Genomic DNA, 11,134 nt, shown 5'->3' on the forward strand with positions numbered 1-11,134 from the left:
GCATAGCAGTTACAATATATATATATATATATATATATAAATCTGTCAGGTGAGGGTAGCAGGGAGAGGCGATGACTCTGAGTGAAAATGCTGTGTAGACTGCTTCAGCTAACTTTTGTACACCTGAGACTTTAGGTCAATCTGAACTCTTTGTGTGTGTGTGTGTGTGTGTACATCAGATATTCAACAGTGTTATCCTTTTAATTTTCTCACTTATTCTAAATTATTTATGTGGGAACATTTGTAGGGAGGTGGATGCCTTTTTTAGAACCATATTTTCTGGATGGTATACCTTTCAAAATGATTAGGTCATAGAGATGAGCCATTTATAATGGAATTATATTATTATATTATACACAAAAAATAAGAACTCAAACAGGGGCAATTCTTGTCTTTAAGTTTGGTGGCATTTTTATTAATGTTGGTGGCATTTCCGGCCTTGAACAATGTTATTTTACGTCGATGCCAGCCTAGCTTGCTTGTCGTTAAGCTTAATGGAGGGCTATTGCCTAAAGGTTAGGCTGGCTATATTGAGGTGTTTTAATAGTGGTTTAATTTCACAGCAGTGACAAACTGTGCCAACGGTGTCATAAATAAAGGCAGGTCCAGAAGTTGCGGATGCTGCAATAGGCATTTTATATGACTCAGGAGTATGAGTTGTCTCAGAGAGTGATTTGTTCGTTGTCTTTGTGACCACATAGATGCAACAGTTAATTTCCTTGCCTTTCGCCATGTGACAGCCGCATAGGCCATGTACTGGAAACAGAAATGTGATGTGACTTGTAGCCGCCCCCTTCAAGTTAGCCAGGGAAGAAGCCTACTTCAACATGTTGAAAATAAGTTAAATATATATTGCAAAATAACCACAAAATTGCATTATTTAGTCATATTGGACTGGTAGTTATGTTAGCACCTATCAAAAATCAAAAAATCTAAACTCTGTTTCGTTTGTTGTGTGTGCGGGGCGCTTTACAAGTCTGTAAACTTTTGAAAAGCATGTGACTGAGGCTGAGCTCTAATTGGCTTGTTTCAGATTGTCTCAGAGCACTGCGCTCCAGACCCTCCCACTTTTGATTTTAGTGAATCAGTATTGTTTTTATATATATTGGCCTCATGTGATTGGATATGATGATATAGTTATCCAATAAACATGTCTCTTTTCCAGTCTTTATGGAAGTATTATGGAAGTATATAAATAATATAGTGTCCCTTCTTCAATTTGACATACATTGAGTCATGTCTGACAACTTGACAAATATGTTGACAAATACGATTAAAATTAAGATTAAAAAAATAATGGTCTATGAGTATTTAGGAGATTAGACACACACACACACACACACACACCCCAGCCCTTTATCCATCTCTTGAGTTACTGGAGGAATTGGACTTCAGTTTAAAGAAATCTATAATATTGGGATTAAAAATGTACTAGAAGCTTTAATTCAGTTTTGAATGCAACAATTATGTTTTGTGGAAAGTCGCTGAAACAGTTATTCTCAAGGTTTTTGTTTTCTTTTGTTTCTAGTCGGCTCAGGATTCCAATATTGGACTAGTACTTACTCAGACAATTAACTAATTCAAAATGTTAATTTTTCAGGTTTCTACCACTAGGTGTCAGAATTACGTTGGCTGTAAAAGTGATACTTCACCTTTAAGTGAGAAACACTTAAATTAATATTCATATTATATATATATAGCCCAGGGGCGTAGGTTATGCGGGGGACGTGTCCCCCCCACTTTTAATATCAGGTAAGTTCATCCCCCCACTTTTTCGGGCAAGTGTGTTCGCATAGAGGTTTTCAAGAGCCGGTGTGAATAAATATAGATTTAAACTTGATAATGCTACATAATTTTGATAGAAAGGTATGTAATAGATTACAATCAACCAAAATAATTCAGACAGCTGTTAGTATGACAGTATTTACACAACTATGAATACTTTGTCGGGCAACCCTTAGCCTCAATGACAGCCTGTAGTCTCCTGGGCATGCTGTCACCCAGGTTCATGAAAACCTGAACTTCAGTTTTTTTCCCAGACTCGGTCTGAATAATTTTTGGACCCAAATTTGTATCAATTTTACTGGTAGTCCACTGTATGAAGAATTTTTGGGTATGATTTGTCACAGTTTACTTTATTTTGCTATCCTCACTTACATAAATGAACTATAGTGTCCTGCACCCACTAGTAAAAAAATATCAAAAATTATATCTGGTCTCTGAATCATTTTTGGTTTCACTGTATATCCTTCGGTTATTTTCACACTTAATTATGCCCATTAAAATGTATTTTACAAGTTTTTGTTACTTTTACTGTTCATTTTTTTGCTCTATGGTACATCATCTTTAATTTAATAGCATTATTGCAGCGGCTTAGTACTTTAATCACGCGCTTTGCTGTAATAATGCAGGGAACCACTCGTTATAAATCTCCTAACTGTGATATTTTCAGAAATAGAAGTCGCGTTTTTTCATCTGAAACGTGCTGCGATTTATATTCCAAAGCCACTCATATAATGCAGAAACACTCAAGCAAGCAAAACACGCGCAACGCCTGCACGTGTTTGTGCTGATGCAGAATAGTACAGTCTAGCGCATTTCACACAGGCTGCTAGATTCACTTTCGCTAGAAAGTCGTGTATGCCTAAGGTTGAAAATAAATGATGATTATAGTGAATGCCCCTATGAATGGTTTTATTTGTACGATTTCGTTTTAATTCAAATGATGCGTGTGCTCAGTGAGTGAACATCAAAGATCACACAACAGAATTGCGCGCGCTCTCTCTCTCTCTCTCCCTCTCTGTCTCTCTCCCTACCGTTAAGTAACTTGTGCATTGTTTTACTTACTTGTTTTTGACATATCCGACCGAACTACAAACTTTCCAGTGATGTCTGTGAGAAAGATATATTCATTCGACAAGCTCGCGCATCTGCGCCGCCGCGCGCTCAATCCACTCAGCGTGCTTTTTTTATCAGCTCGCGCACTTCAGCTATACAGGCGTTAATACTGAATGTTTAACATTATATTCATTGCATACATATACTTCGTAGTAGACATCCATAACTCCTTTCTGCTGTCTGTTGTCAGTGTTTCTTTGTTTAAATATGGCGCTTATCACATGCTGTGTGGTATCGGCGTTTGGTATCGGGGCATTTTAACGAGTACCAGTACGAGTACAGGAGGCCAGTATCGGGCCCGATACCGATACCAGTATCGGTATCGGTGCATCCCTAATATATATATAACATTTCTGTCCCCCTCACTTCTGAAATGATGGCTACGCCCCTGATATAGCCTAATATAAGCAAACGTGTTATTATTCCATCAAATTCGGGATACAATTTGCTCTAAGTTGTTACTTATCATTAAAATTAAGTTATATTAATTATTGCTTTGGGACCATTATATTGTCCTAAAACAAAAGTAAAAACTACTTCATAGTAACTGTGACGAGTGTCACCATGCATATTAAACAGTTGTCTAGTTTGTTTGCAAACGTTTGACATTGCAGGGTTAAAAATAGCGCAGACGGAAGAAAAGACCTTGCGCGCGCATATAGCATCACCAACAGTTATAATATGGTTACAAGTTAGAGGAAGTTCAAGGCTCGTCAAAATCAGGAAATGAGAGAGAGAGAGAGAGAGAGAGAGAGAGGCTGATCTTGCTGTAGGCGTTATTGATTTCGATACAAAACGCTAACAGTAAACGTTCGTACAGTTCATTAGTCACGCAGAAATAAGACACTTTTTGGCGGCGTTTGTTTGGGCTTTCTCCAAATTCCCCTCCCACTGCCAGATTCATAGCTCGAAGGGGAAAAGTTGCAACTGTCCAAGGCACAGCGGAAGTGAGCTCGGAGAAAAGGCGACAGGAATACAAGACATTGATTTATTGAGCTGCAGGATCGCTGTCATAAAGCTCTCTCTGTAGTTATTTGGTCGTTGCTGGAGGAGCGTCCGAGATGAGTGAGGAGAGACCTGAGGTTGAGCTCTTCGTGAAGGTGGGTTTCCCCGCAGGCTGCTGGAGAATCAAAGGCCATTATTCGTGACTTCACTCAGGACTAATGCAGCTTTAGCCAACTGAATACCTTCACATAATGTAATAAACCTATCATTAGTGATGTAATAAAATATTTGTAATGTAGTAATTGGCTCAAAACGTGATAAAATCGTGAGCTTGTAATGTAATAACGGTTTTTAAATTATGGCATTACCTTATGAAATCACCAAAAATGTTGTCATTTTGTGAAAAAAAATATAAATAGAAAACGGTGATTTTCTTTTAATCTAAATATAGTTTTAAACTACATATGAAAAATGCACCAGATTTAAATATTTTTTATTGTTGTTGATAATGTTATTAGTAGTAATAGTATTACAGTCAGGTCACGTCACCTTTATTTCTATAGCACTTAAAATAACACAATACATACTGTTTCGAAGCAGATTTACCGTGATGAACAGGAAAGTAAGGTGTTGGGGCGCCACGTGCTGCCAGCACAGCTTCAGTGCTCCCCGAACCTCTACTGGAGGCATGCACCATTCTTCCTAAAGATATTCCTGCATTTGGTGTTTTGATGATGGTAGTGGAGAGCACTGTCTGACACCTCAGTCCAAAATCTCCCATATAGGTGTCCAACTGGGTTGAGATCTGCTCACTGCAAAGATCATAATATATGCTTCATGTTCATATGCGTGTATAAAGAGTGCATATGCAGTAAAAAGAGTTGCCAGACTCAACACAACTTAAAGCAAAAGAAAAAAAAATCCCCTTTTAACACCAATAATTTAAATAACTAAAATAATATTAATGAAGCAAATAGCAGTTTCAACCAGCAACCAATGGAAAACAATAATAAATCCACAAACTGAAGGATGCATCTATGGTACGCATATCGTATCGTCTCGTGTGAGCTTAAGCTGTTTCCACCACGGGAAGATGGTGAAACGAACAGTTTGTGAAGAACTTGTGTTAGGTTTACTACAGGAAGATTTGGCTGGTAGCTTGAAAAAATTAGTTAGAAAAAACAATAATTCAACAGCACATTACTAACATATGAATATGCAGAATATGTAGTTTTTTTATGGTTGCTATTTAAATGATTATATTATATTATATTTATTGTTGATTATATTTATTTATTAATCCAGTGCATAAAACTTCAAATCTGTTTTGGGGCCATAGCAAATTAAAATGATGGAGCAGATCAAAACCACAAAATTTGTGCAATTTCTATGAAACACTTTGACTTCGCAATGTAGCCTAATGTGCTCATAATTTTATGTTGAGATAAATTTTTTCTATTGTAAATATTGTTCCACATATACACTATGTGCTGCTATTAGGTTATGAATCATTATTATTTTATGTTTGCAATTAACTGTGATTAAGTTGCTGTCATGTGTTTATAATGTAATAAGTGTTTCACAAAATAATCTATTACTTTATGTGAAAAACATTTTATTGTGAGCTCATATTACATAAATTCTCAATTAAACAAATTGAGAAAATTATTACATTATGAACATTTCATTGCATTAATAGCCTAATATTTTATGCCTTGTTATTATTAAGTGCTATAGAATGAGTTTTTTATTTTTTAAATTGTAAATAAGTAAATAAATCGAAGAGTCAGTTAAATAGATACATTTACGGTTGATTAATTGCTCGATTCCTTCATTTTTATGTCTTAATATGCAATATATTTTCAATGTAGTCAATCTACGAGCTCTTCATTATTCAGTTGACTGTTAAAGTCCCAATGAAGTGGCTTGATAAGAGCAGTTTTATATGTAGCATTTATAAATAAAATGTGGAGGTTGTCTAACAGTTTACAATGTTTGCTCTCCTCTATAGTGTTTTAAAATACAATATGTACCAATGTATACCACAGCCAGCAGTGCAGCTCATGCGGGCAGGGGAGTGCGGTTTACCTGAACAGCTCCTCTATTACACTTGCCCCCCCTAAACCTCACACCTATCATGGCTAGTGGTCACTAGTCAGCCAGTGTATATCACTCGATATCTGTAATTTTAACTGTTTGGTCAATAAGCATCGGAAGTGGGATTTGTATTTTAGCAGTGCTGAGAATGTGTAACAGACGGGCGTGACAATAGTCCACTGACAGGAAACAGGTGAGTGTGTAATCAGTTCCTATGCTGAGGATTCTGGGCAATGGAGTCCGGGAGGAAAAGGTGATGGCGAGTGGGAGGAACAGCTGGGACCCGATTCATGACAGAATATCAGCGCCTGAGTTCCCTTTCTCAGTCTCCATTAGTTTGCTGTATTTGTTTAGCAGTCCTGTCTAATAAATCTGACGGGAAAACCCCGGGTGCAAGTGTGAAAGCCCCCTAAATGAAAAAAACATGACCTTTAAACAAAATTTCACAACTTCAACCTTTTCAATCCAATACTCTTAATGCATTATGTTGCCTATTTGAGCATGAATGTTTGCACATTTTGTGATAGTTATGTATGAGTCCCTCAGTTGTGCTCAGTTTGAAAAGATGGATCTCAAAATCATACAGTCACTGCTGGAGAGGGTTCAAATATGCAGAAAATGTTATGTCACTTAAAATGTTATGTCACTATGACATAAATCCCACTATTCAGGAGGGGCACTATGTCAATTATCACTCATCTCGACAAATCCCCTGCATGCAAGCAGAGTCGTTCTGCCCTATCGCCAATGAGGCTTGTGGCTTCTGCTTCACATATAAAGCCTTAACTCACTTCTGTGGATAGTCTCTGACAAAGGTTTAGCTGAGTCCACGTCATGATATCTATTATGGACACATGATAGTTCCTAAGAGAGTGTCATCTGAGGGATCAGAGTTCACAAGCATGTAGAAGGATGAAATGCCCCAAATCCTACTAAACTGTCTGAACGTACTGGATTATTTGCCTCTATCCATGCTTGCTCATGAAGGACTAGGATTTTTTATATACTTTATATACAACTGCCTCAGCAACTTAAACATGTGTTTCCCTTGTAATGTGGTTCATATCACCTTGTTACTTCAACTCATCGAATCCCGAAAATTGTCCTAAAAGTCTCAACTTTTCTGGGCTGTTTTAGGCATCAAAATCTTTAAAAAGCAATGCAGCTGGATTAGCCAAAACATGAAGTGTGTTGTCTTTATACTGTTTCTCTTTTCAATCCATGTCAGAGTAAATGTAAAGAGCACTCTTCATGCTCGACGCAACTAATTATTCAGGCTGCAAACTCACATTCACAGTTTGGGTGCAATGTGATCCCTTGCTGTGGCTGTTTGCTGTTCACAAAAACAAAACTCAAAGTACTTTTTTTGTAATTGTGTTTAAGCATAAATCGGGTCGTTCAGAAAGCTGCAGTGATCCTCTGTATGTGTGTGTAGGCAGGAAGTGATGGTCAGAGCATTGGGAACTGCCCGTTCTCTCAGCGGCTCTTCATGGTCCTGTGGCTGAAAGGCGTGACCTTTAATGTGACCACTGTGGACATGAAGAGGTGGGTGTTTCTGTGCATTCACAAACCTAACGCAGTTGCATAAATGTGTAAATTCAAGTAAGTGAAACCTAGACTTTTATCGTTTCAAACCAGTAGTGTGTTACATTATAAGCACTGTATTCCAAAAAATTGGTGGTCAAATGAAAAAAAAGACATTTTCATTCACACTGGAAATAGAAGGTCAAGTTAAGTGCATTGCATTGTGGGATCTCCAACAGTGTGCTTTTAGCACATGCAAACTGCACCGTATGCATTCAGCATTTTGCACAAGTAGCACCTGGAAAACAAGTGGTGTGCTATTCCTCTTTCTCTGTTTTGTGAGTAGGAAACCAGACGTTCTTAAAGATCTGGCTCCTGGGGCTCAGCCTCCTTTCCTGCTGTACGGCACAGAGGTGAAGACGGACACCAACAAGATAGAAGAGTTCCTGGAGGAAACCCTCTGCCCTCCCAAGTAACTCTCTTCATTAACGCATGTTTTATTTCCATTCATTCTGTGGCTCCATGTCACTGCGTTTGTGTTTGTATTCCATTCCTACATTTCACAACTGTAATGTTTACAATATCCACTTGTCCTCCTCCTCTTCATCCCTCTATCCGACACAACAGATACCCACGGCTGGCAGCTCACAATCCTGAATCAAACACCGCAGGTCTGGATGTGTTCTCAAAGTTCTCCGCCTACATTAAGAATTCAAACCCGCAGATGAACGACAGTGAGTGCAAGAGTGCTGCTAATTGTTTTCATTCTTTTAGAATTGTTAAAAAGATTGCTAAGTGGCCAGACCAGGACAAGCATCACTACATTACTGGGCTGGTCCCATGTATGCAACAGGAAGTGAGTGTGCAAGACTGTCCATGTTGCGCTCTGCTGTCTCCTTGTTAAATACATAATTCAACATATAATACAAATATTCAGTCTTACTGCAGTAACGCTGCAATCCTGCAGATTTAAAATGTGCATTTATTTAGTTCAGCTAAGAGGTGACAACATGAGCTATTTAATATTCTATTGGTCACATATCTTCAAGTGATACAAATTCACAGCTCAGAGTTCACAAAATACTGGAAAATAGTGAAATTCGCATGAGCTTGCGTTTCCTGAATTCACATGCTGGAATGAAAAGTGGACCGGCCCTTGAGTGTGAGACAACAGAGAGAAGTAGAGAGAAACGGTTTTGTGATTGATTGTGTTCCATCACATCCCATTTTTTGTGTTTCATGTGGACACATTGCTTTTCGCTGGAACCTCGTCGCTTTTCACCTGGTTTAGGCCAAGACGAATGTTTGAACCGAAAATTTTGTGCGATAAATTGTTTATTTTAAATGAACAGTTAATGTGTCTTTTCAAACAGTTTGCATGCAGGTAGCATTTGGACCTGGCTCTCCGCACGCAATCTTGTATTTGGTGTAGTTTGATAGACATCATAAAATAAAAATGTAAAAAATCTGAATGGCTGTTTAAAAACATGCTTATCTTCATTTCTTCTCTGTGTCAGGCAGGTGTCAGAAATAGAAAAAAAAACGTATATCTGCATCCTAAAAAGCAGATCGTATTTCTGCTTTTCCATACTGCCACCTAATGTCGGAGTGAACTGCATTTTCATTCAGCATGTCTGCCGTTTTTTCCACATTGGTCTGAACAGACGAACATCATGTGAATATCAGACTGGACATTCGTGTTGGTGTGAATGACTGTGAATGACACCTGCCTCTGCCTATCAATGACACATAGAGAAAAAAAATATGGTTTTATAGACTTTTAAAAATAGGACAAGCCTTGACATTTCCTTGAACAGGAAATACGTCGACACAGGAACAGGAAATTGCGCTTGTCAAACCATTTTGTGGGTTTTTTTATTTACATTTTTTTAAATGAAGCTGTATGAACTGTTTGCTTGTGCAGATCTGGAGAAGGGTTTACTGAAGGCCCTGAAGAAGCTGGATGACTACCTGAGCTCTCCTCTGCCGGATGAGATTGATGAGAACAGCGCTGACGATGTCACTTCCTCCACCCGCCCCTTCCTGGACGGTCAACAGCTCACTCTGGCCGACTGCAACCTGCTGCCCAAGCTCCACATCGTCAAAGTGAGACAAACAGCCAACAGGCTGATGCTTGAGCAAGAGAGCTGACGAATGCAACGCTTAGCTTCTCTTTTCCCCGCTCTCAGGTGGTGTGTCTGAAGTTTCGAGGTTTCTCCATCCCTCGCTCGCTGTCGTCTCTGTGGCGATACCTGGACGCGGCGTATGCCCGAGAGGAGTTCTCCTCCACCTGTCCCAGCGATGAGGAGATACACATGGCCTACTCCTCCGTCGTGAAGGCTCTCAAATAGAAGGAGTTCTCTTTCCAGATTGTCCTCGTGCTTCAATTGGTTCCTGTATGTCTCGAGCACCTTAGGTTGTTTGCACTGGCAGATGTCTCGCTTTTCAACTAAACGTGGTCTTATATTTTTTAAAAGCAGCTGAACTGCAGAGGTCAAAGGTAATTTCTGTTGCTATACACAGGCAGCCTGCAGTGATACATTACAAACTATGGTCAAATGTTTAACAGGCAGCAGTAGTGGTTGTTTTTCATTATTTTTGTTCAATGTACGTGTGGACGAGTGCTTTTCTAGCAGTTACAAGCAGGATGTTGTTGCCTCATTCCTCTCATTACTGTCCCTCCCTCTCGCTGTGTCATTATCTCGAGTCTGTAACCATAGCCTTTAATGACAGCTTTCACTCACGGCTGCTTTGGTCGCATACATTTCATAAACTGTTTTTCAAGCTACTCTTTACATTCCATTGATTGATATGTTGCAAAGTCATGGAGACATCTCCATAGGAATCCTGCGTGATGTGTCAGATCTTCTAAATCCATGCATTATGTGAGAAGAAAAAACTCAAATAAATGTTGTTATTCACTGAAAATCTTTTAAATCAGGAACTGGCCCCAAGTGACAGTCTCATCTCGTAGCTATATGATATGATGTATGTGCAAATTTGAGTCACTAGAATACTCTTCCATCTCTAAATATCACTGTCAACGTCCACTTTGAAAACACTCTTATTTATTGTGTGGGGAGAGTTTTGAAATATATGCACATTTGTTGTCTTCTGAAAAAGAGGAAACCAGTGATGTTTTAAGCTCTAGTCTGCCCTCTTTAAGTTGATTCAGCCTGTTTCTAAGAAATATTTGTATAAATGGTATAAATCATGCCTCGCCCCGTGCACTTCTGTGTTCACTTCCTCTTAACCACTTAATAGTCATTTCCAAATCTTACTCTACACTCAAATGGACAACACAACATCAGTGCAAATATTGATTAGTGAGGATTTTATTGATTAGATGGATGTTACAACAAAGTCATTTTCTTCCTGCATTTCTAAAATTGTTATTCAGCAATACAGTTTATAATAAAGTTGAAATAAAAAAAGGAAATGCTGAGTACATTTTTTCTTGATCCTTCATGTTTAGATATTTCAGGTTTAATGTAACTTAAGATTTTAAAATAAATTGTTTAATTAAAGCACAACATATTTAAGATAATTTTAAGTCATAGAGTAAAACGGATTTAAAAACTTGAGAAGCAAATAATGAAAAAAGGACAGAAAACATTGTGTTGTGCTCTATAGGAATGGAACAGCCTCTAGAACATGGCCTAATAATATG

The 11,134-nt window shown here is 38.3% G+C and overlaps 1 protein-coding gene across 1 annotated transcript; it reads left to right on the plus strand.

Moving 5' to 3' along the window:
- Positions 1-3,770: 3,770 nt before the first annotated feature.
- On the plus strand, positions 3,771-10,898 carry LOC107708731 (chloride intracellular channel protein 1-like). Its single transcript, XM_016513026.1, has 6 exons — positions 3,771-3,998; positions 7,376-7,485; positions 7,811-7,936; positions 8,092-8,198; positions 9,389-9,570; positions 9,654-10,898. The coding sequence occupies exons 1-6, from the start codon at positions 3,960-3,962 to the stop codon at positions 9,813-9,815; spliced, it is 726 nt and encodes a 241-aa protein (XP_016368512.1). The 5' UTR covers positions 3,771-3,959; the 3' UTR covers positions 9,816-10,898.
- The last annotated feature ends 236 nt before the right edge of the window (positions 10,899-11,134 follow it).

This window comes from Sinocyclocheilus rhinocerous, unplaced genomic scaffold (assembly GCF_001515625.1).
Source record: "Sinocyclocheilus rhinocerous isolate Xijiao unplaced genomic scaffold, SAMN03320098_v1.1 scaffold2521, whole genome shotgun sequence".
In the NCBI taxonomy this organism is placed as follows: Eukaryota; Metazoa; Chordata; class Actinopteri; order Cypriniformes; family Cyprinidae; genus Sinocyclocheilus; species Sinocyclocheilus rhinocerous.